We start from the raw sequence: 26,680 nt of genomic DNA on the forward strand, positions 1-26,680 counted from the left end.
GCTGCGCCGCCTCCGCCGCACAGGGAGGGGAAAAGACCCGGCTCGAGCGCGAAGAGGACCGGACGCACCGGGACACCGCTACCGCCTTTTTGTAAAAGGCGGGCTGGCGAGCGGAGGTCCGGCCCTCCCCCTTGACCTGGATCTTCCTCCGCGGCAGGCGGAAGGACTCCTGCCGCCCCGAGCGCTTCCGGTGAGACGCCGTAGGGGAGACCGCGGTTGGCGGGGCCGGCTCTGCCATGGGGAAGAAGCACAAGAAACATAAAGCAGAGAAGGCGGAATGGCGCTCGGCCTCCGCCACCGCGTACAGTGGTAAGAGCCGGGGGCGGTACAGAGCGGGGGGACCCGTCTACTCCGTCCCGTCCCCCCCCCCCACCCCCGTGGCTGTCGGCAGGACCCGGCATCCCTTCGTGGGCTGGGTCGCAGCAGAACGCCTGGAGGGAGAGGCCCTTGTCTGAATGTTTGAGTTGCCGGGGACGGGCGAGCGCCCCGGGGCCAGGCCGCTGGCGCCCTCCCGTTGTCGGGATGGGGCCGGGGACGAAGGGAAGCGGCGTGCTGCGGAGCTCCTGAGCGGCGGGGGGTGGGAGAGGTGAAGCGGGTGATGGCCTGAAGGAGGCGGGAGGCTGCCGCGTCCGCGGGAAGGCGGCTCGGGAGGGGCACGGGGAACGCGGAGCGAGCGCTGCGGCGCTGGTGCGGTGAGTTTTGAGACCAAGCGTCTTCGTGATTCGTACGACTGTTACAGATGGAGTCTGGTTACTGCAGTGGTTGAGTGATGCTTGGTTTCGCCTTACTCTGATAAGGATCTTATGATGTTTTCAGGGAAAGCCCAGGAGTTAGTTCCTTACGTATTACAGGTTTGTGGAAAATAGTGATGTAAAATGAGCTGAACAGCTGTTTCTTAACTTGGATTTGTTAGTTTTAGCTGTTATTTTTCTTTCCAAATGTATTGCATATATTTTCAACCTGCAGCAAATTCTAGTATTTCTAGAAGAAACATCAGTAATTGCTGTATGCTGTCACCTCCATGTCCATTTATGAAATGTTTTACTTTTTTAATTTAGATTATGTGGATAAGCCTTTGGAAAAACCTTTAAAGCTCGTGCTTAAAGTTGGAGGAAGTGAAGTGACTGAACTTTCTGGGTCAGGGCATGATTCTAGTTACTATGATGACAGATCAGATCATGAGAGAGAACGACATAAAGAAAAGAAGAAAAAAAAGAAAAAAAAGTCTGAGAAGGAAAAAGAAAAGCATCTAGATGATGAGGAAAGAAGAAAGAGAAAGGTAAGCTGTGATTTTTAGAATTCAGACATACTAGTCTTCTTCATGCTTGCTTATCAGATCTAAAATCTGCTGCAGGGTAACAGAACCGCCCCCCCCCTTTTTTTTTTAAATCACTGCTGCGAGAAGCTTATTGTTTGGAGACAGCAATTCACAAATGTAGAAAACGTCTCTGTGTGTTGCTGTATTTCTCCCATTTAAAAGAGATACCTCTGTGATGATTTTTTTGAACAAAGTAAAAGTTTCTTTCTTGTAACTGCTTGTTTTTCTTATCCATTTGCTTTGTCTGGAGATATGAATACTTCTGTTTTTAAGTTGCATGTTTTATATTTCAGCCACATCAGAAACATGTTTTGCTACCCTTTGAGGGAGAGTATTTTCAGCTTTTCAAATAAATCTAGATTGCATTTCTGTTCCTGAGATATGCCAAGTTATTGGACGTTGAAATTGATATGTTTACTCAAAACAGCTTTCTGAAATCTGATCTGTTGAGTAATGTGGTACAATAGTCTTGTTGGCTCTTGTTTAGAATAACCTGCATGGTTGGCTTTGTGGCTTTGTTAGTAGCAAATGGTGTGGTCACCTTAGTTGTCTGTGCTGAACTTTTAGGAGTTAGATTGAAATCAGCAAGAAGGCGGTGACGGTACAGTTACCTGTACAATTTCATTTTAATAGTATTTCTTTTGTGTACTAATGATTCTCTGATCTCTCTGCTTTTTTAATTCTCTTCTGTCATGTAGTTTTACTATTCTCATATGACAGTTTTTTCGGTACTACTTTGTGTGTATGGCTAACATCTGTTATTTTGAATTGATTTATTTGTTAGGCTTGTATTACTTGAAAGGGATGTATCTTGTAGGATCATTCAGAAGCTCTTGAATACAGGGAACATTTTCTTTGTACAAACATTTTCAGATGTTTCAGTTAAGAGTATGGCTGGGACTCGAAATGTAGCAAAACAACTGTCTAATACAAGATCTTGCAGCATCAAATCGAATTATTTGTTTTGCCTTTGCTAAATTGTGGGGGGGTTTTGTTTGGATTTTTTTTTCCCAGAACTTCATTATTAGTGCATGCAAAAGAAGCTAACGGATAGATAAGTAACAAAACTGTAGTCTAAACAAGGTTAATGAAAGTATGCTTTTCTGTGTGAACATGAATAATGACTGTAAGGTTATAGGAATGACTCAGGCATGCCTTTGCTTTGAAGCTCAGGAAGAGATCATTAATTGCCACCACTGTTACCAGGCATTTCTTATGGTTCTTTTGTAGGCTTCCTAAATTATTATGTACTTTATTGATTGCTGTTTAATGCACCAAACAACAAAACCACATAGTCTGTAGCTCTGCTTTGATCAGATCTTTCCTGAATAGTAAATTAACTTCTTTTACTCTCTGGTGTAATTTATTATCATGCAATTTTACATATAAATAGCTTCAGAGTTTAACATTCTTTTCAGTAGAAGTACAGTAACTAATGATAGAACAATAGTATATTAAATACAAAGAAGCAAAAGGTGAACAGTATTAGTTTTAATCGGAGAAGAAAATTGAAAAAGTGACAGTGAAAATGTATGCACTATTGTTTAGACCATATTATGGCTCAGATATAGAATGAGTATTCCAAATGAAAAATCGCTGTCTCTTACATTTTGGTATGTGGGATTGCACATTCCAAGTATGTTCTTCTAAAATCTGCCTTCTTCCTGCTGTGCTAGGAAGAGAAAAAGAGAAAAAGGGAGAAAGAACAGTGTGACACTGAAGGAGAAACTGATGACTTTGATCCTGGGAAAAAAGTGGAGGTTGAACCTCCTCCAGATCGTCCTGTCAGAGCATGCAGAACTCAGCCAGGTGAGCAGTGTGAAAAATTAAATCATCTTGGGTGTTTTTAAAAGCACACACAACAAAGCTTTTGTCAAAGGTACCAAAATGTAAAATTTCCGTGAGGTTTTGCTGAAATCTAGAGACTTCATTTTTTCCAACATTCAGAATTTTCTGCTGTCTGAAAAGTCAATATTCCTCTTGGTGCTTCTGGGTTTTAGTAGGTTTGTTTTCATGTGACTGAACTTGCCAAGGACATCTGTCTCTGGCTCCTGTTACTTGGCAGAATAAAGCTAGTATAAAAGTATTACTGTGCGTAGTGTTCCCCTAATTCCTTCTCGTTAGCATTTCCTCAGCATTTACAGAACAATGGTCAGAATGTCTGAAACTTTTTGCTCAGTTTTGCTCAGTTCAAGGGAAAAAATCTTGTGGAGGCTGCTTAGCTGTTGTTATGGTCTTTTTTTATAACCTATGTGGAGTTTTAATTTTAGTATCTCTATTTTCATCAAAAGTATGGCAGTAAGTTGTGATAGGGTATCTCTAAAGACCATAGTCCCCCAGTTTTCATTTACCAATCTTCTTTAATTCTCATCACCAGCCAAAATACTTATCAGTTGTGTGTGGTAACCTCTGCATGTTTAATCCCTTCAGATTTTTGCCATGCTTTCTCTACCTGTAGCCGTTGCTTGATAGTTAAAACTCAACATTATCCAGTGGAAACTTGTACTTACAAGAATTTTCAAATAGATCGTGATCTCAGTACACATATGCCTGGAAATGGAACTTAGTAGCAGAAAGTTGGGTCTTTAGGAATATTGTGAGTCTTGTCTTTGGAACACTACCTGTTGACTGGTCAAGTAATTTATTGAGGAATTTTCTAATTATGACTGCACATTAAATTGAGGAATGGTGTCCATCAACTGTCAAGGTGACCTAATAGGGGTAACTGAAATTTTCTGGTCAAATCTTTATGTCTCTGGGTGGTCTGGAGCCTTGAAAAACTGACAAGCTAAAAACCGATCTCTATATTGACAAGGCTTCTGTTTTTATCTGCTTGGAAAATGTCGTTCGAAAGCATATAAATTACCTTACCTGTTCTGGTTAAGAAGGGAGATGTCTCTCCATTATCATGATGAAGAGTTGGGAGTTTTATTTCTAGATTTCAGCATGCTGCTGCTTTAGTTTTTCAAACTTCACATTAAAGCCAGTCTCTCTGAAGTATGTGCATGGAACAGGTAATTAACGTATAGTGTTTATTGTTTAATCTGTACAGGAAGTGAAATTGTAATCAGTATCTCTCTTGCCAGCAAATCTGCATCTATTTGTCACTCTTCTTTTTGACTGAAAAGATTCAGAGAAGCTAATTGCATGGGTGTTATGGTAAAGAAACCATTAAAATTGCACGGATAACGTTGTAAGAATGTGGGTTTCCCAACTGCAGTATTTGAGCAACCAAGTTTCACTTTTCTTTTCCTGTAAAAATACGTAATACCTTACTTTCACCTTATTAATACATTTTCTTACAACTACAAGACTTAGCTTTACATCTGATTTAATGTCTACTAGTTTTTAATGTGGTTGAAACTCAGGAAGTAGTAAAGGAGAAGAAATAGTTACTGTATGCTTAGAAATCTGATGTGCTTCTGCTTTGAAATCCATATCTCATTAACCTTCAGATCAGTACAAGCTGTACTTGTAGTTAAGATTTTCTCTCTGGTATTTATATTGTTAAATAAATAAATATACCCATATTCTGTTTCATTGCACTTATCTATGTTTCCATCTCAAACTGCAGCTGAAAATGAGAGCACACCGATCCAGCAATTACTAGAACATTTCCTTCGCCAGCTTCAAAGGTATTAAGCGTATTGTGTCGACAGTGTCTAATGCGTATTTATCTGTGTTACTTTACAACTTCTTGTCCTGGTTTTCTGTTTGAAAGTAGTGCCTAAAGACTGCCTGTAATGTGTTCGGTAGCCTTCGCAACCATGTCAGACCTGGTAGTTTTTAAAGATTAGTTGAGGAAAATTATTACCAACTATGCAATTCTAGCTTTTGGCGGGGAAGTGTTTCGGGTAGAGGATATGTTGCCATCATGAATTTATTAAATATTAATGACTTAGTTTACGAATTAAAAAACAGTTATGAATTTTAATAATTTAAAAGATTGAACTGTTCTTATGAAATTTTGTTTTATTCTGTGTCCTCTGTCAGATACCAAAGCAAGTTTATACCTGCTTACTTGATAATCCTCTTAATTTGGAGAGGCTTTTTATTTTATTGTTTTCCATAAGGTGTTAACCTTGTACCTCATGTTTTTTAAAAAAAAAAAAATCATTTTCCTCTTTTATTACATAGCAATAAGCTGAATTTGGAACTAATTTGAAATTAAGTGCTGTAGTTATTTTTAGAGGACCTCATGAACAAGAAGAATTGAAGATGTGATTACTCAGTGAAGCCAAAAGTCCCATTTGAAGTGTAGATAGAGACACAGAAAGCATACAAGAAATAATTAAGTAATTCAAGAACTAGCTGAATCGCTTTCAAAAAGTCTACATATGTGTAATCAAAATTCTCTCGTGTATCAGGAAATTTTTCAAATATGCTTCTGTTTTATGAGAGTGCTTTTAGTGTTTTTAAGTAGTACTATTCTTTTTATACCATTAATGTGGTATAAAAACAATGGTCATTTTGTTTGCTGATATAAATCTAAATGTATTGTTTTTATTTTTAGGAAAGATCCTCATGGGTTTTTTGCTTTTCCAGTCACGGATGCCATCGCTCCAGGATATTCCATGATAATAAAGCACCCTATGGATTTTGGTACAATGAAGGAAAAAATTGCAGCAAATGAATACAAATCAGTCACTGAATTCAAGGTGAATTGATAGAGATTTAGTTATTTCAGAACTTTTTAGTAAGAAACTGAAGATTCTTTTTAACTGTAGAAGCCTTTCTTACATTAATTATTTTAACGTGCATTTTTTCAGAACTGAGCGCTTTTGTGTTAGAATGGGTTTCTTGCTTTGTTTTTCACTGTGGAAGCTCTATATTTGTCATATTCTACTCCAATCTACTACAAATTACTGTGGAAACCAAGAACATACTCTAAAGTTCTATGGAATTCATGCTACTAGACATAAACAGGAGTAAGACTATCACAAAGACTTAAGTGGTTGAAGAACCTGGAACTTTTTTTTTTTTTTTTAAATTTAGACCTGGTTAGATTGATTAAACGGCAATTTTGACATATCTGCAAGAAAACTGTGGATATACTGAAGCATTTTGTATAAGATTCAGTAACAACTACATATGTTTTTTTAATTATCCTGCTTTCCATATAAGTTCATTTGGAATGGTCTTTGGGCAGAAACTTACTTAGCAAGTTTATTGGCAACTTGCCTTAGCTATTTTGTGTTTGGCTATTGCTATAATACTTTATTGGATGCATTGTGGTTTTACAGACAGTGCAGTAAGAAATCTTTTCATGGTATTGCCAGCTCCTGGAAGGAAAGGAGTTTTCTTTAACTGATTCATGAAGTTTTAGTAGCTGCCTTCAGTATTATTATTTTCTAGAGTGGTGGTGATGTAACAATAGACTTGGCAGAGAGCATTGGCTTGCTTCTCAGGGTTAATTTCTTCTTTTGAAAGGTCCAGCAAGGTGAGCAAAGAATGGCTTATATTTCCTATAGGTGCTTTGACAAAGATTATTCTGTTTTGTTATGTATGCTTTATTTTTCAAAAAAAGTATAGAGATTTTTAGGAAATAGTAAAGAAGGATTCGTAATAGCATTGCCATCAGCAGTGCCTTCAGGTCTGTAAATTCTGTTGGCTTGCTGGACTGTCTTATTCAGCAACTTAAAAAGGAAGTTTGAATGGGAGCTCTGTGTCTCTACTTAGTTACAGGCAAGGTTGCAATATTGAAACTGGTGGGATAGCAACCTGAAAAAAAGAAAATAGCAGTGCTGTTTAGACTGACAGATTCTTTTTTTTCTGAAGGACTTGGTTTCTGCTGATACTCTGAGGAGCAGTAAATGGTTGATAGAAGTCTGTCCATCTTACAGTGACAGAGGTTGGACTCCGTTTCTAGATATATGAGCGTACCTAATTATGCTTATGCCTTTGTAATTCTGTGTAATACAGAAATGAAGTTTATAGGGTTTTGACCTCTAAACCAAGGCCTGCTTAAAGGATTATCTTTCATTTCTGATATACCTATTATAACTAGCTGAGGCTAGTCACAAGCCAAGAAATAATCTGTCTAAGAGTAGAATCGGCAAGAAGCATTTGCTGTATTTAGAAGAGGGGAAATTGCTGTGGAAAACTCATCAGTTTTGCTGCCAAAAAAAGGGTCTACTTCAAAGTTGGGCAAGCAAAAGACTCTTCTCTGTCCTTTTCTGCAGCACTTCAAAGTCCATCACTAGATGTATAGCTCCCGTAGGCTTCTTTATCTGCTTTTTGGCTCATAGTTTGCTCCTCCATGTCACCTCCTCAATTTCTGTTTTTGTGATGGTCTCGTTAAGCAAAGGCAGTTGGCTTAAATGCTATAGAAAGTCACAGACTACCAATTGTAACTTTCTTCACCTGCTTGCTTAGTATGGGCTTGATGACAACTACTAAATGATTAGGAGACCACTGCTCTGACATCCCTGTATGGAAACAGGAAATAAAACAGTTTTTTGTTTTTACAGAATCTGATCAGGATTACAGTAGGGCAAGGTTATTTTTTGTAAATGTTGGGTACCAGAGAAAGTCTTTAGAAAGAATTCTATGTCCAACCACAATAGTCATCTTCAAAAATCTTTGTCTCAGCAATTCTGTTCACTGGTCTGTAAACTCAGTGGGTTAATTTTTCAAAAAGCATAGCATTCTGTTTGCATACACTTTTGCACATAATCAAGTCATCATCAAATATAGTGGACTCATGCACAAAAACCACTTGCATTTGTGTCTACAGAATAAATAAAACCTAATTGCTTGAACAATCGTTGTTTAAATATTGAGAAGTTATTAATAGAGAAAGATATATTCTTAAATCAGGCGCCGGTTTAATTTGTTAGGATCCAATTTGTGAAGTGCCTGGAAAGACTACTGCATGATGCTTGGTTATTGATTTGCCAACGTCAGAAATTTTCAGAGGCATATAATAATGTCTTTTTAATTCAATGGTTCATAGAGCTTCTAATAATGCTTTCTGTGCTTTGCTTTACAGATCAGTAGCATGTGACTAGAAAGAAGGCACCCTAGAAAAAGCTTTTGCAATCTGCAACAAATTTTTTTGGTTCTGTTTACAGTGGAGTGTGTTACACCTTTGTTTTGGGAACTTGCATCAGTAAAAATGACTTGAAATTATGTATGACAGATAACCATTCAAAGGAGGAGACAAAAATCAGGCTTGGCTGTTCTGTTCTTTTGTTGCATGCAGTGAGCATCTTAGAAGGCTGTTTCTTACACTTTGAAGTTTTCTTTTCTTTTTTTGTTTCTGTTTTAGTGCAAGTGACCGAAGAAGTGGTCAGATTACTAAAATTAAAAATATATGTAAGACACCTTGTATCTTTCTGATGTCACTGTATTTCTCAAGATTATTCTGATTTAGGAGGTGGGAAAAACACCAAAAAGTACTTAGCTTGGTGCCTCAGTCCTTCTATTAATGTCTCCATTTCTTCTGTTTGGTCTGTTTGCATAAAGAGGAAATGTTACATTTGGCATTCAGGGAAAAGGGGTTTTTTGTAACCAAAAAGCCAATTCCAAACAAAACTGAGCATCTTGAAAAAGCAAAAAGGGCCCCAACCTTTACAATTCTGTGTTACCTTTTGGCTTGCATTTACTCCATGAGCCTGCTGCTAAAATATTATTGTGTTCTTCACAGAGCGGCCATGATGGAATGGTATCTTCCTGCCATTTAACAAAGGAGTTTGAAATTTTAACAGTTCTTTTGTTTTGTATTTTACAGGCAGATTTTAAACTGATGTGTGATAACGCAATGACTTACAACAGACCAGATACTGTTTACTACAAGCTAGCCAAGAAGATACTGCACACAGGCTTTAAGATGATGAGCAAAGTAAGAGACCTATTAAAAACAAAAAGCAGAAACTGTTTGGGGTTTTTTTGTCATACTTAAAAGGAACATAATTAATAACAATGACAAATGTTATTTCATCCATCTGTGATTAATTATAGCAGTGCCTGTTAGTGCTGCTATATTTAAGGGCTTGATAGCATTCTTGTTATCACCACACCCTTATTTCTCAACCTTATCTGCGCCACTGAAGTCTGTAGGAGCTTCTTCCACTGGCCTCAGTGGAAACAATTAAGATCCAAGTATATAAAACCCAACTGTAAAATATTGCTTCTGGCTGAAACTTTGAAAACAAGATCTCATTTAAGTTTTATTTCTGCATAAACAAGAAAGCTTTTCTTTTTTGAAGGTGGTGGGTGTAGGGGAGGTTTCAGGGGTTTCACAGGTGCGCGCGTGCAAACGCACTTTTTGCTCAAATACAGTTGTTGACTTGTAAAATGAAGTTATTTTGGTGAGCTGCTCTGTGTGTGTGCACGTGTGTGTGTGTGCGCGCATGTGTTGCAGTTATGGTAAGTTTTGTGTAAAATAGGCAGTTGTCTTTGCATATGCAGTTTTGTTTGTTTGTTTGTTTCTCTCTTGATAGTTGGGCTGCAGAAATTCTGATGCCATGCTACCATGACCAAATCATGTTGCATCGCCATTGGAAACGAGGCATTAAGAACAAAATAAGGCCATGGCCATTCCCATCCCATACCATTATCATAGCGTCTTGGCTATGAGGGAAAGGTTAAGTCCCTGCCGCTCTGTCCTTTCTGATTCTAGGAACGGCTGTTAGCTTTGAAGCGCAGCATGTCGTTTATGCAGGACATGGATTTTTCTCAGCAGGCAGCTCTTTTGGGTGATGAAGACACAGCAGTTGAGGAACCTGTCCCTGAAGTTGTTCCTGTACAAGCAGAGACTACCAAGAAATCCAAAAAGCAAAATAAAGAAGTTATTAGGTAAAGGTTTTAATGGGCATGCTTACTGGTTTGTTGCACCTTTTGTAATATTAGACAGCAGCAAAGAATTGAGAAAAAAAACCTCCTTTCAGCCTTTCTCCTTGTGGTCCATAGGATAAATGGGCAATTTTATTGTATTTTATTTATTTGTTTATTTATAGAACTAGTTTAATAACCCAGTGATTCCCAACTTGAAACAAACAATTCAAAGTATGACTGCATATTCTTTTAAAAAATTAGTTAATGTATATATAGATATTTTTATCCTTCTTTATATCTGTGTTAAATAATGAGTAGTTTCTTATCATCATGGTTTGAAATGTTCTTTCATTTTTAACACAGACACAAATACCTTTTGCATTTTGTCCTCTCCCCCACCCCCCAAAATAATTGACTGTATCAAAGTCTAACAGGATCTTTCTGGGAGGGCAAAGTGGCCCCAGATCAGTAAATTATTTTATTTAACTTTAGTCTTATCTGGCAGGATATAGAGGTACAGGAGATTATTTCTGGAGCAGATGATAACATCTTCCCAATGAAATCTTATTAAGCTTCTTTGTAATAGCTATCTTCCAGCTGATAGGCACCCTCGTGTGACAAAGTCATGCTTTTATAGCTAAAATCTAATTTTAGTCTAATTAAAGCGTTTGCTATTTTATGAGGTGATTTTAGCAGAAACTGTGATTTACAAGCAAATTATGTTGTTCAGTGTTCTTACATAGACATCCTAGGATAGATGTTCAATTTAAACTGTAGAGCATTATATCAACTGGAATTTTATGAAAATAAAGCTCTAACAGAGCATTACTAGTTAGGTCTTAAATAATCTGATCATGTAGATATGTTCTGCAGGCTTCTTTCTTAAACATCCAAAGTAAAAAAAGTTAAATGTAACTTGTTATTTCAAGTTCCTGCTCTCTCATTTTTGTTAAACGTGAACTTTAGAGTTCTAATCAGCCACATGTTTTTTGTTACACTTCAAGCATTTTTGTAATCCTGCTTAATGTCTGATGGAAGAAGTAGTATTTTAATGTAGTTGTTTTGTGGAAATAGGAGACTGCAACATGTATCTTCAAAAATAATTTTAAACTGAGTAATTTTTTTGGCTGGACCTATTCTGTCAACATAGAGAAACGTATCTGTTGCTGTATCATGCAGAATTAACAGTGTAATTTGTTCTTTGTTTAATGGATTGTGTATAGGAATTAACTGAAAGTACCTTTCTGAAAACAAGACTTGATTGGGGGGAGGTGGTTTGGGTTTTGGTTGGTTGGTTTTTTTAAAAGATACGATGAGTTGGTTTGTATGGTGCCCAGAATAATAGATTTTCTCTTTTGATTAATTCTTACATAAACTCCATTACAGGAGTAACTTTGTACTTTGCTACTTTTTGTGTGCTCATCTTCAAATACAGATAGCTAACAGAGCAAGAAATTGAGACTGTCAAGCCATGTAGTACTGCTCTGTCTTTAATACCTACCTTAACATACAGTTCAGATAGGATAAAATTAAAGGTCAGTTATTTTAAACTGATATCAGTTTCCTTGCAATCAGCTGTGGTATAAATTTACTTTCCTGTTGTTTTCAATGTTTATGTAACGTTAGTAGTTGGAATTAATTTGTTTTTTCTAATTAACTTGACCTTTTAAACATTTGTATTTTGGCATCAGTAGATTAGATATTATTCTTTTTGAGCTTTGGGGGGAGAATCAAACCTAATAGCAGAAATTTTTGCTTTCATATTTCACAGTTAAAAACAGAGAAAGAGCTGAAGTCAATGTTTGCAAAGTTTTAAAGCAGTTTAGACCTCTATACTGTAGTTTAGAAAGTGACTTGATCACTTGGACATCCTAATATCTAAGTAGTTTTTGAAAATTTTGTCCAGGATGTTGTAACCTTCTGAACATTCTCTCAAAATTCTTGTCCATTAAGTATTCTGTAGAGTGTGATAGAAAGTGCCAGTTGTTGAGGAGTTTCCTGCTGTGTACACCCTTTCTTAAAGTTTCAATGAAACAAAAATCGTATAACACGTTTGTCTCATAATAGTATGATCCTGTGATCTTTTTATTGTCTTTAATAGCAAAACTTTCTTGTGTATCGGATCTGAATCTCTATACAGAGAGAAATTCTTAGCTAAGCAAATGGAAGAAGATAACCCAGGAGAGAGAAATGGATTTGGTGTGAGGAGATGCTCTACCCAGTACCTAAGGTGTTTGGCCCTAGTGTCTAATGTCCATATAATGCCCTGAAAGATTTTGATGTACAAAGTTTATTTTAAATATATAATATAATGAAGACTACCATATCCTATGATATCTTCACACTTCCCCTTATAATACTACATTTCTCTGATTTTATATAATAGCTAAGATATGTCCTGTTCCATCTTAGGTATGCTTATTTGTTATGTTTTTATTGTTTTGGTGCTTTAATGAAAAGGGATCTACTGAAAGATAAATGTTAAATTCTGTAATTTCAGTGAGAAGGAATGGTGTGATTGATACTGATTAGGAATACTAATTGCCAATATTAACAAACATAGGAATTAAAGGACTCCCTGTTAGACGGGGAGCAGTGTCCTACTTCTACAAGCAACTAAATGACATAATCCTCATAAATGCAGCCTGTTGGGTTTTTTTTTTTCTCAGAGTTATGCAGTCTCCATTCCCTCATCACGTAATTTCTTTTCTGCATGTTTCTATTTGGAATTTGTGAAAATAGCATATTTGTGCATGTGGGAGACTAAGGACGCATACAGCATTCACCTTGTATTAATGCAATTTTACTCCCAATCTCTGTTTTTTAATACTTCCTGTATTTTCATCAAGGTATAGAAACAATTAAATTTTTGAAGTTCAGTAGTTTCGTAGTTCTCAGCTTCTGCTGCAAAACTTCAGTTTCATAATATGATTATAATTCCACTTAAATGCTGAAGTAGACTGACCCTGGGAGAGGAGTGGGACTGATTATTCTATTTAGCAAACCCAGAATTCAGCCCTTTGTTTTGTTTTAGCTTTTAATTTCTACAGCTACTCCTCTTCTCTTTCTTAGTTGCATATTTGAACCTGAGGGAAATGCGTGCAGCCTGACAGATAGCACTGCTGAAGAACATGTCCTGGCACTAGTGGAACATGCAGCAGATGAAGCTCGGGATAGGATCAATCGATATCTACCCAACAGCAAGGTCACAATTCCATTTTGTGTCTGACTATAGAGTGCTTTGTTTCATCTTAGGAAACAAGCTTTAGTATTAAGTTTTCTGAGACTGTAACATCTAGGATGTGTGCTCTGTGTAGAATACCAATATGGCTATTGTCTATCATTTAGTTCCCACTGAAGCCCATTGTAGGGTGTCCTAAATGGATCTCAAGTTGTATTGTGTGATGAACATCTTCAGAAATTCACTTGCAGAAAACAGTGAAATGTTGCTCAGTCTTGAATCTGACTTGCTTAATTGCAACCCTTAGCATTGAAAGTGATTAAAATAGCATCACACTCTTCTTATTGTTGCAACCTCAGAAAAAGCAAACTTTGGCATAGATTGAAGGGTTATTAGGATTTCCCCTCCCAACCTAAGGAATTCAGGAATTTTTAAGTGTTAAGTTACTGTTTTCAATGAGAAGTCCAGAACTTCTTGTAGTTTTGTACCTACAGGTAGTAGCTGTCAGCTATAGCACGTTCTTGTGAGAGTACAAAATACAGACATCCTTCGGTGACTAGGAGAAGATAGCAGTAGTTTGTCCATGTTGGAATTTTGGACAGTGCTAACCACAGGTTTGATCATCTTGAATGTGATTCTGATACTGTTCCATGTGTTTGGTTTTTGTGTTGTTCCAAGAGTTAGAAGGAAAAGCTCAGTGATACTGTTAGTGCAGTTTTCTCAGCCCGATCTGTTTATGGGCTGTTTTTTTCTTAGCTATGTGATAATGGTGGATTCCTTCATTACTTCATGCTAGGGTTGGAGTGAATGCTACAGGCATTCACTACAGGCCTGTGTTGAGATATGTTTACTCTGTTTCCCTTGCATTGTGTGGAGTCTTATGACCACCTTTGTCCTCATTTCTCATTCTGTCACATACTCTAGTGACCACTGCAATCGAAACAAGAATCAGGATGTTGCTACATGCTGCATTTTCCACCTATTTTTTTAACAACTGTTGCAGAAGAAACGCTTGCTTTGAAGCATTAGTGGTAGCAGTTGTGTCTTCAAACTTAGATGTGTGTTTCTTGGACAATGGCCCTTGTTATGCAGTCACCTTAGGCTCAACTGGATTAGGAAGTAAAGCCTCAAAGAACAGCGGGAGAGGGTTTAGCTTCTTCAGTATATTTCTGTTTCTTTGGATAATTAGAAGACTTGCTAGGATTGAAGGCTATTTGAAACTTCCAAAGTAAGAGTGGCTTTTTAAAAACCCTTTAAAGCAATACCAATCTTCTGCTAATTCCTAGCTTTACTGAAAAGGCCTTTCACGCTGATGCAGTCAGTTTTGCAGTGTTCAGGAAAGAGTTGTTCTAGGTGTGCAGCTCTTAATTGCCTAGGCTGTTAATAAGCTAAACAACCCACTGCAGATCCCACTGAATCTAGGTAACACTGACACGTTCCTAGAGTTCAACCATTGTTAACTTTTGCCATCACTTGAAGGTATTGTTCCTGTTCGTTCTCTTCCCAGCATTTGTCATCTCTATTTTTATTATATGCCAACATTAGCTTTGGCCTTATGTATGGAGAGAGTTTTAAACTTTTTAAGAGGGAGGGGAAAAAAAACAAAATAGGGGAGAGATTTATTGTTCAATTTACTTGGAAGTATTTACTAATATTTCTTTAGGGAGAGCATAGTTATCATTTTGCATCTTTATTGAGAAGTTACAGTCTTTTTTGCACAGTTCGTGTGTAGTCAGTTTCTGACATCAGCTTAGTTTGTTGCATCAGTTCTGGCTCTATCTTTACAGACCCCAGTGTGTTCTATTGTCTTTTGCGTCTCTGGCTGTCTTTTTAGTGTTGTGTTTGTGTGCTCTGATAGGTTTGTCATAGCACTTCTTCCTCTTTAAGAATTTGATAGTGTGTTCATAGAAGTACTTCTAATTAGAGAAAGTTGTGGGTGAGAGATGAAAACAAGCAGTTCAGTCTAGATTTGAAAATAAACAGTGAGGTAGATTGTGAATAGGAGTTACAGTTCTGCTTCTAAAAAGGAAGTGGCTTGGCAGTCAGAAAGCCTGGCTCCATACTAATTATAATGGAATTGTTTTTTGTCTTGCATGCAAACTTTAGATCTGATTTAGGAAGATGAATAAGGAATTGTATATATGACATACGAACTTTTACTCCTAAGTTTTCTGTTCTGAAGCATTTGCTAGGCAGTGATAAATAGTTGTGACCCAAGATTCTCTGTATTAAAAAGGGAATACCAGAGGGCAGGATCTGAATACAGCTACAAATGCTTTTTATAGATTTCTGTGTAAGTAAGCAACTCCTTCTTTGAGTTTGGACTGTTTTGAATGATTGCATTTGTATCTTTGTGGTTCTATTTACAGATTGGTTATCTGAAAAAAAATGGAGATGGAACTTTATTGTTTAGTGTAGTAAATTCATCTGATCCAGAAGCGGAAGGTAAATGCCCTAATCTTTCAAGCAAACATTTCTAATGTTGAATGTTCTAGCAGATTTTGAAGTCTTAACTGTACATACAGATCCTGTGTAGGATAGATGAGTTTAAAAAAAAAAAAAAAAATTATTCCCCAAACCATTTTCCCCAACAGCTATATTCAGTATCTCAAATATAAGATGTTTCTCTTTGCCTTTCAATTTTCATATTCAGATGCTCTGTTTTACTGATCCTAACAATAAGAAGGTAAAACAATATCTATTTATAGGCACTTATACATTGCTACAACTTTATAGAGAACTTGGAAGACAGGCTTTTGCTCCAAGTACCCTGTAGTGTTAAAATCTAATAGACAAAAGGTGAATAAAAGTGCTGTAATGCTATGTAAATGTGCAATGCACAGATGCAAATTCAGAATAATCTTTTACCTTTTTTTATTTCCTAATTTAAATTATTAGCTAAATTTCAGTTTTAAGTTAATTAGGTTTTGCTTAATTGTTTTTCTTTAGTTCCTTGATCTTTTCTGTGGGTTTTTGTTTGTGTTGCTACTATACGTTATTTATATTGTCTTATGCTTTCCACTTGTTTTAGTTTTGAGCTTAAAATGCAGAAGTTTTGAAAGTTTGTAATGAATGAAATGTCATAGTCTTTATGCTGCTGTATGTCATGTTGATTTAGCACTTCCTTCTCTGCACCTTTTGAGATTGGAATTCATTCACAGCTTACCTATTGTTGCATTGATGAATGCATGAACCCTTTTGACTAGTCATGTTTCTGTTGATTTTTTGATTGGGAGATACAAGCCCGTAACTCTATTACTGTCTAAATTCCTTTTCATTTGGTAGTAAATTTTTCTGGAATGAAATTGAGCATTTCGTCTGCCATCATGCCCTTACCTATTTCTGAAAAAATTAAATGATAAAATGAATGTGATTTAATACCTCTGAAATCATGCCACTGAAAATTTAGACAGTGATGGTAATGGGAGCAGAGCAAGCTTTCATTGTGTGCTGTAAAGTACTGTACCACTTCATGATGTTTCTGTGCTCCAGAATCTTTTTTGATTGTCTGTATAGTTAAAACTAGTTACACTGAATTTACAGCTAATAGCATAATCTGAATTTTTGTTGTAGTTTATTTTTTTTATCCTAGTAAGGTTCTAGGGATAAACTTGCTTTTTGTTGTTCAGTAATTGAGCGTAATTACCATTAGATTCCATAACAGCCAGAGAGATTTAAAATAACTGGAAGTGTCCTAAATGTTGTTGGGATTTTTTGAGTTTAAAAGCATATTCCAAATTATTTGAGCCATTTTAATTAAGCAGTTCTCAGAACTTTTGAAGAAAGAAATATTGCTGTAGCCATAATGGTAATTATCTTAACAAGGTTCTTTACATGGTGGCTGGGTTTCTATAGACAAACTACCACTTAGTCAACATAAGAAATTGCTTTTATCACTTCATAATATCTGGATCTTGAATGTTTGTGAATCAGCTAGTAAAAGAACTTCAAATGCTGCTCTATACTTTAAAAGTGAAATAACTAAGCAAGCCATAGATCTTGTGAGTAAGAGATGGAAACATATTTACAGCATGTATTTGAAATTTAAATGAAGAGCCTGAATTACACTACCTATCCTTAATGTACAGATTAAAAGACATTTAGCCTTTATGGTAACTGCAGCTTTTTAAAATAGCAAAATCTAAATATTCACCACAAATAAATTTTAAACGTGAAATGCTTTTCTAAAAATTATCTTCTTTTAAATCAAATTATTAGAGGAAGAGACTCACCCAGTGGATCTGAGTTCACTGTCAAGCAAATTATTACCTGGCTTCACTACACTGGGCTTTAAAGATGAACGAAGAAATAAAGGTAAATGCCAAAGAACACGTTTTAACTTTGTGTTAATTAAATGTTTGAGCAATTTCTTGATATAAAGTAATTTCAGATTATACCTGTCTCCAAATGAAAGTTCACTTGATTATTTCTATAACACATAATTATTCCATTTACAGCAGAATGCAGTTTCAATTAAATTGACTTTTTTGCTTATTAAACATAATTAGGGGTTTATGGATTAATGTTTTGCCTTAGTGTTATAGCCACACTAGAAGCCTTCCAATAATGGTACTCCATTTTCTCTGGAGGAAGTAATTTTTCCTGAGCAACTGTGCTTAGAGTTGAGAAAGAAACCTTTTGGTCATTTGCATTTTTGTATCATATGACAAGAATTTCACAAACCGTGGATTTTTTTTCTAGTATTATTGACATTTTTAATAGTTTCTAGTCTGCTCTCCAGAAACTGACTGGCAAACAACAGTGGAGTAGACACATGCAAAAAGCAGAAATATAAAAGGGTGTGGGGGGATGAATCTTTTTTTGTGGGAGTGGGGTGGTTAACTTAGTTCTTTATTTTCCAGTAGTATAAATACGTTTATTTATATGGTTAAAATAGTTGCGCTGATTCTAGAGTCTGGAAGTGTCCTTGAGATATTGCTCTTGATTTCAGCTGGAGGAAAAAGCACACTGCACTTTCTGTATCTGTTTCAGAAAACAAAATCTTTTTTTCCCTCCCACCCGCCCCCTGTGGTCTTTTACACTTGTGTTAATTATTTGTCATCTCTTTCTTCTGCTTGTCTAGTAACCTTTCTTACAAGTGCTAGTACAGCACCTTCCATGCAAAACAATTCTATATTTCATGATCTGAAATCAGATGAAGTGGAACTCCTGTACTCAGCATATGGTGATGAAACTGGGATACAGTGTGCCTTAAGGTAAGTGCTTCCTTATTAGGAGGCCTAACTTCTCATAGCAATTTTATGAAAAGCAATTTGGACTAAATGTCAACTAGGAGCCTCCAAATCCTGATATTTTTTTCTAGAACTTATTTTAAAAATAACTCACTATAAAACTTGAAGCTAGCTGTCATCCTGGTTGGTGGGGGTTTTTTGCTTTTGGGTTTGGTTTTTTTGTTTGTTTTTTTCATTTGCACTTTTTAAGTTACCCTATTTACCCTATTTATTGCACTTTAATAAGTTACCCTATTTTATTGCAAGGCTGTTATGGATCTTTTTATTAGGGTCTTTGACCACAGGATATTATAGGTTGCTAAAGATTTAGCATTTTGCTTTAAACCAGCAGTAAGTAGGTTTAGATATGCAAGTAATAGATTTCAGTGACTTTAAAACAGTGATATTTTTCAAGGAGCTTCAAAACAGTTAAAGCTACTTGAAAAGGAAAATGCCAGTTTTCATTAAATTGTTAATCTTGGAGGGAAAGAATTAATCACAAGCTTTTTTCTTTTGTGGTTTTTTTTTTTAACCTACTGCTGGTGAATAGTTCAAGTGAAAATTTGCTGGTAGTTGTGAAATACAAGTTTGCAGATAGATTTACTTCCATTTAAAAAAAAAAAAAAAAGGAAAAAACCCTATCTTGAAGGCCTTAATTGCTTTTCTGAAGAAGCATAGAAGAGTAGAAGAAAAAGGAAAATGTAGGTGTAATGCAGTGCAGGTGGGGAAAACCATATTATAAGTTGAAATATTTTTAATGAAGTGAACATTTTCTGTAATGCTTATATCTCCATTCCTACTAGCTTACAAGAGTTTGTGAAGGATGCTGGAAATTACAGCAAGAAAATAGTAGATGATCTTCTGGACCAGATCACTAGTGGAGATCATTCCAAAACTATTTATCAGCTAAAGCAGGTGTGTCCTTGATGCACAGAAATGTCACAAGTTCGTCAACACAAGAATGGACCTGTTTCTGTGTTTTAATATTGTACGAGGTGCTTTGTTTTCCACTGTCAGTTTAAGCAGTGCAGGCTTAGCTGTTCATGCAACCATGCAGTGAACCAAATTAGAAACTGAATTAATCAGCAGCAAAGTAATCTTTTTCTTTTCTGCAGCAAGATCAATGTGGTTCACTATGTGAGTGCAGAAAGGAAGAGGCAGGGGGATGCAACATAGCAGGGCAGAGAAGGGACCAACCAACTGAATGGTGTTTGGCAGCCCTGTCACTCAATGTCATGACTTAGGTATCTGCTTCTGAGTTATATTGCAATGCTTTTGTTAAGGATTTTTTTTTTTTTCTGAATTTAAATGCAAAATATATTCCTTATGGAAGGATTAATTATTTGGAACATTGAAATAATATTGGACAATAGATTAATATCGCTGTACAGGTATCTATTACCTAACAGTGCTAACTTTTAAATTCATGTAGCATATCTGAAGGAAGAACTTTTAGTGTATTTCCAAAAGCACTTTGCCGAGGAGATTCATACTAAGACTGGAGAAGAGATTTTTCTCAGAAGTGTGTATAATTCTAGTGGGAATGTTTGCCTTCCGAAGACAAAACAGACTACCAGAAACTGCAAAATCTTGTTTCTTCACTCTGAAAACCACTCTTAGTTTGAAATAATTGTCTGCTGTTTAAAATCATGACATTCTGAATGATTCAAGAATAAAGAAAGGGAGGCGGGGGGGAAGATAGAAGGTACTCAGACTTCCTGACATGGTAGAAATGAGATTATGCTAAATCTCTGCAGACTTAGAAGTAGAATAAGGTGGGTGATGTTTGGGGAAAAGGAGACAATAGAACGAAAAATACAGAGGACCATTCATAATTTTCTGGGTATTTTTTTTCCAGTCCCTACTGGAAAAAGTTTGTATATGAAACAGGAAGAAATGTAAAGGATTAGTTCAAAAAAATTCGAAAGTTCAAAACCAGTATTTTAAATATTCTTCCATATCTAGAAAAGTGTGTATACAACATATTGAACTTAGCTTTAAAATAAAACATGTGCCTTTCCCTTTTTGCCACCTTGTTCTATGAATATTTTTCCAAATGAGAATTTCTGAATACCTTTCAAATGTTCAATGGCTATTTACACTTAGAAATTCTGTTCAGATGTGACATATGGGGGTATGTACAGACTTTGTGCAATTAAATGTGTTTCAGTGATGATGTGCCATGGTGTTTTATGCTTGAGTATTTTGTGCTGCTACACTTGAGTAAGAATGAGTATCTCTGAAAGTGCAACCTTAAATGATTTGGAATCAGAAGTTACTGAATTAGTGACTAAGATACTGCACTTGAATATAAAGTTAATGGGCAGAAGAAATAGTGTAAGGGGACTCAGATTAGTTAAAATGCATAATACTAAAATATTTCAAAACAGTAACTGTTACATTGTAATTGCTTTACAGATATGTGAAAAAGTTAGCTGTCTCTAGCCTCATTTTGTGTTTAAAGTTTGAATATATTTGAAATTGTACAAGAAAGAGGTCTTTCTCTTAATGTTGAATAAAAGTAATTGTTAGTATTCTTTCTTTCCAGAGGCGAAACATCCCAGTAAAACCACTGGATGAAGTTAAAGTAAGTTATGCTGATACTCAGTCTGCTTGGTTTTTTTACTGGAAAAAGTGTCTTGGCATTTAAAGTAGAGAAAGTGATGTTCTCTGGGCTTTCAACATTCAAATTCCTAATTTTATTTAATGTGCATCTGTTCTGTGTAATAATACAGAAAAGATTGATGAGTGGAGTATATGATAAGGAAGAGGCTGTTAGGTTAGTCCTGAAGAGGTTGTCCTAAGAGGCTGTCCTGGTTAGTTCTAAATTGTTTACATGAATATATATGGTCACCCGTTAGAGAAGACTAGTCTTTATTTTTTTGTAAAAGTTCTATGCAAACATCACAAAACATGATAGTGTTCTGAGGTGGCCTAGGATCTGATCATGGTAAACCAGTAAATTACACAAACTAAGAGTATTCTTGGGAAACATAAGTATAAGCTATGAAATGCTAAGATCTAAAATATGATTTGGTTCTTTAGGTTCTGCCAGTTCTCATAAAAGAAGAACACAAGTTGCGTAATACCTGTCCAGATTCTTCCAAACAGATTATGGTAAAATGGTTGTGTGTTTAAAAAGGAAAAAAAAAAAAGGGGGGTTGGTGGTGGTATAGGGTATTGAGACATTCATTTTGTTTCAGTGCAAGGATGTGCATGCTCTGAGGTAGAAGATTAAAATTATTAAGGTTACAGTATCTAGAATAAGCTTTCAGTACTTAAAATGGATTCTCTGACACTCAGTCTATTTTAGTTAGTGGCTTTGTTTGTCCTGTTGTTCTGTATTCTCTAGTTTAATTCAGCATGCATAACTAAATCTGAGGCAGAAAGACCACTTAGGAATCTGAAAGATGCTTGATCTGCTGATGAATATTTGAGGTTCAACCTGCTGTAAAAGTGGAAAAAAACTGTAGTATTTATCAGTTTTACTGCATCCATTGAAAATGTCTGTCAGAAAGTAGGGGTAAATAATGCATATCTTATTCTTTCACAGCTACTAATCAAATCTATCTTTAAGTGGTACAGTGTTTATCTTGCAAATTATTTGTGACAACAGAAGATATGCACTGTATTCCATGGCAATTCACATAAAAATTATATGGATCACATTATAGGAACTAATAAAATTTATAGTTTTATAAATATTCCTTATGTTTTGTGGAAAGGTTTGTATTTCTCTGGAAGGTGACTGGTTAAGCTAATTCATGGAAGTGCTAAGTTTCATTTTCATATTTCTAAAAGGTAATACCTGGTTGTGTATTTACCTGCATGTCTTATTCCTCCTGCTGGAATAGGCAACCTCAGAGAATTCTGTTAGAATGTGTTTTGAAGCTTAACGAGTTTTAGTTTGATCTCTTACTTTTTGCCATTACATAGCAGTATTGCAACAGGTGTGGAAAAAATGAAATTGTTGTAGTGCAGGCTGTATTTCATTATTGAAATGTATAGAAAAAATACTTGAGAGACCAGCTCCAGCTGATACTGTGTATAGGGAGGCCCACCTTACTGGTTTTATTAGTCACATACTAAAAATTTCAATAAATCCAGTGTTGCATTAAGAAGGTGAGGGAAAAGGGGATCTGGGAGTGGTTCATGATGAGGGATACTGATAATGCTTCCCCCTGCCAGGGTTCTGCCATGAGACAGGAATGAGTTCAGCATGTAGTTGAGTCCCAGAGGATTTGGTAATGTTGACTTCAACAGTCCCAGATGATGAGATGAAAGATATTTAGCCTATCTTGCAGATCCCTTGCCATTCATATGACTGGTCTGTCATGGAACCATGTTTGAGCTGCCTGTGAGTTGCAGGCAAGATGGTTATGGATGCTCCAGTCTCAAGTGTTGTGGTGCACGCTTTTGAGAGTATGGATTCATGCATTTACCTTAAACATTAAAAAGTTGTTATGACAGCTTGTCACTATTGCTAGTCTTTCTATTTCTTGTATTTTAATAGGTTGGAGAATCTGCTGGGGACAGTAACACTTCTGACTTGGACTTTCTTTCTATGAAACCATATTCAGATGTATCTCTTGATATATCTATGTTAAGTTCGTTAGGTAAGTAATTAAATATACGAGCCATCAATTATGGTTTAGTTTTACCATTCAGGCAAAATAACAGCTGGATTTGCTAAGAATAAAAATGTGTTCAAAAAGTAGTAATAAGTCTATATTTGACATAGGTAAAAGTCTAGGGCTGGTACAAGATAAATGAAACCTTGGTCTGTTTTTCCTTTGAGACATCCATGTGCTAGCCAAGCTAACTTTTCCTGTACCACTGAAGAAACCAAACTATTTGTACCTCACAATTTTGATAGCTTTGCTTGTTTTTTATGTGTTCATAGTAACGTAAATTTTAAGAATCAGTGTGGAGCTTTAGCTCAGCAATGTTATTGCTTCATATGCTGTCTTTTGAAATAACTTGGGAAGTAGTTAAGTATGTGAAGCTCAATCATATCACCACTTGGAACATCCCAAAACAAAAATCAGAAGAAACTTCACATGTTGGAAAGACTTTAGCTTCAAATAAGGCAGTTGTATAAAAGATGTTGTTTCAAATACACATCTTTGATAGTATCCTTATTTAAATACTACAAGAAGTAATGTTCGCATTTCTGCAGGCTCCTGAGCTGGTCAAATGTCTTCAAAAATGTCATCACAAAAAAAAAATACTGCTTATGGTTTAAGATACTTTTAATTCAGAATGTGAAAGATGCCAAACTATCTATTATAAAACATAACCAAGGTAATTGAAAGCTTAAAGAAAAAAAAAAGTGTCTACAGATTTCTCTCATAGGTGCAGTATTCTTTGAAGAGCAATTGTAATCTCTGATTATGCTGTCACACACTAATTTTATTGCAGTTCAGTAAAAAATGAATAAATATCTGTTTTATGGATAATGTTTAGACATGTCAGTCTTACTATGAATTTCTTGCTCCATTGAAAGCTGCTTATATTTTTCTTCTTTGATCTTTCTGTAAATAATCATACTTCTAGATTACTTAGCTTCCAGAGAGTTTATGGCATTATTTCTTATCATAATTCTTGCAAAGTTAGCAAGGTCTGCATTGAAGACAGCCCAAAGAGAAGGGAAAGAGTTTATTTTCCTGTTTAAAGTTGAGGGAAATTTTTTTAAAAAGTCTTTACATGAAAGAACAGTGTATGTTGGCACATACTTCAGTTCTTTCCAATTTCACAATTTTATTTGGCTTACTACAACATCAGCGTAGCTGGAGAATATACTGTTCTTAAAACCTTCTGTGATGGGGATTTCTTCACCTCCATAAATTACATGTTCTATTTTAACTGTATTTTAAGTTAGATATTTAAGTAATCTTTCTACTGACTTCCTCTCCTTTGCTGCAAACTAAATACATTATTTCATGTCTGGAGTTTAACAGATGAGGAAGACAAATTAAGCTCTTATAGCTGTTTAAATACTGGGAGTCAGTTCAGTTTCAGCCATTTCCCATGGCACTCTCCTTCATCCTCCAGTATTGCCGAATGCATTTCAATGTGTATTTCTTGAAACTGAAAACAGATCTGCAGCTGTTGCCTTTTAGAAGTGCAAGGGAAAATGCAAGATTGAGGTCATTTGTGTAATAGACAACACTTGTGTTAATTCATTTTAGAATTTTTTTATAGTGACTTCGTAATTCATGAGTCAATCTGCATGTGCTAATTATGGGTTTTGGTTGGTAACTGATGGCCCTTAGGGAAAGTGAAGAAGGAGCTTGATCATGACGATAACCATTTACACCTGGATGAAACAACTAAGCTGCTGCAGGACCTTCATGAAGCTCAGGCTGACAGAGTGGGATCCCGGCCATCATCCAATTTGAGTTCCCTCTCCAATACCTCTGAAAGAGACCAACATCATCTTGGTAAAGTTACCTGTGTCACAGAAGTTGTAGTCCTTCTGCTCCAATTGAAACTGGTTAAAACTTACATTTTAATTTACATAAATCTTTGCATGAAACTACTCTGATAAAACAGTGTGCTGACTACAGGATCATGTTTTAATTTTTAAATATGCATGGCAAAGGCAACTAAGAAGACATACTTTTGACGTGTGGAATTAAGGACACTAACGGTAGTTACTTATTTTTTTATTAGGCATGATTGAAGTAATTGTGAAGTAAATTGATACTGACTGGCAAATGTCTATATGCAGTTGCATTTTATGCTCTTAGCAATACTAAGGAGCATATGATGTTTATTTTACTTCAGCATAGTTGTATGCAGCAAGTAACAGGTGGGATTCTACAATAGCCTTCCACTGTCAACTGTAAAATTCAGTGATGAAGACAGGACGATTAGGGTAACATACCACTTAACAATTTGGTGCCATTTCTAAGAAGGTAGGAGATGTTGGTTGGATGATACTCAATTACATTTTGTATAATTTTTCAACTCAAAGTAATAGAGTATTGACTGCTTTTTCAAAAAGGATCTAAATTACTGAAGAATCTTGTAATTTCTTTTTCAAAGTCTCCTGTTTAAATATCATTTAAATGTCTGTCTTGCTTTAAAAGTCTGAAAAGAACATGTGAAATAACCATGCTGTTTATATACATAAATATCTCTCCATTATTTTTCTGGACTTTTAAAGGTTTTGATCTTTTTTTCCCCATATTCTACAGGAAGCCCCTCTCATCTGAGTGTTGGAGAACAGCAAGACATGGTTCACGATCCCTATGAATTTCTTCAGTCTCCAGAAACCTCAAATGCCACTACTAACTAATCTGACATGTACTATATATATTTTGTATTTTAATTGTATTATGTTTTTATAAAGTTTTTGTCCATGGCAGAAACCTCAATTTTGTCCTCTTTTCTATGAGGATTCCTGTATAATATTATCATATATGCTGGATTAAACAAAAAAACCCCATCCTACTTAGTACATCATGTTGTTAGCAATGTACCAAAACCTGCTTTTGATTTGTTTGTTGAGGGAGGTCGTTGTCTACTGGTGTGTGAATCTTGACTGAAAAACAACAAATAATGTGTTAGAAAAATTTGTATTGTATAGAAACTAAAAAGTGATAATTTTCCCAGTATCATGGCAGCAGTCATTAAATGTTTCTAGTAGAATTATCTTCCAGTTCTGTTCAGGTCTTAACGTGAATGTCTTCAAGAAGGAATGTTTTATTTCAGCAGTGACAGAACTGAATGAATTGTGATCGTTATTATGTTTCCCATCTCCTAACCCTAATAATCTGTAGAAGTTGTTTCTGATTCCCCATATTTTTAAAACTTTTTAAATAACTCTAGGGAATACTTAATTTGAGAGTAACAATACTTGGTAGTTGCATTAAAGTGCTCACTACGAGAATTCTACCCTGGATCTAAAAAAGGTGAGTGTTTTTGTGATCCCTTGTGTCTTGAAACACAAAGAAAATGTAATACTTATATTTTTTAATTTGATATGTATATTTACTTGGATGGAAAAAATATTGGATAAGGTGTGCTTTTCAGTAATTTTAAAATAAAACTTTTGTAATTCAGTACTGATGTAACTGGGGGATTTTGTACCATTGACATGTGCAAGCTGGCCAAATGTTACAGAATTTACAATATTTTGTAAATATTAATAAAAATATAAAAGCA

At 35.7% G+C, this 26,680-nt stretch overlaps 1 protein-coding gene across 10 annotated transcripts; it reads left to right on the forward strand.

The window, feature by feature from the left end:
• The first annotated feature begins 188 nt into the window (after window positions 1–188).
• Window positions 189–26,680, forward strand: BRD9 (bromodomain containing 9). Of its 10 annotated transcripts, none has more exons than XM_050891015.1 (18): window positions 189–309; window positions 1,059–1,279; window positions 2,995–3,127; window positions 4,893–4,953; window positions 5,832–5,976; window positions 9,051–9,161; window positions 9,942–10,117; window positions 12,198–12,326; window positions 13,169–13,301; window positions 15,647–15,722; window positions 17,496–17,591; window positions 18,361–18,493; window positions 19,312–19,423; window positions 21,057–21,095; window positions 21,554–21,625; window positions 23,022–23,124; window positions 24,784–24,951; window positions 25,711–26,680. In XM_050891015.1, the coding sequence occupies exons 1-18, from the start codon at window positions 237–239 to the stop codon at window positions 25,809–25,811; spliced, it is 2,082 nt and encodes a 693-aa protein (XP_050746972.1). In that variant the 5' UTR covers window positions 189–236; the 3' UTR covers window positions 25,812–26,680. The 10 variants fall into 10 exon arrangements, with proteins under 10 accessions (XP_050746972.1, XP_050746973.1, XP_050746974.1 ...); XM_050891016.1 differs by having other exon boundaries at window positions 12,237–12,326; XM_050891017.1 differs by having other exon boundaries at window positions 10,002–10,117.

This window comes from Gymnogyps californianus, chromosome 2, assembly GCF_018139145.2.
Source record: "Gymnogyps californianus isolate 813 chromosome 2, ASM1813914v2, whole genome shotgun sequence".
In the NCBI taxonomy this organism is placed as follows: Eukaryota; Metazoa; Chordata; class Aves; order Accipitriformes; family Cathartidae; genus Gymnogyps; species Gymnogyps californianus.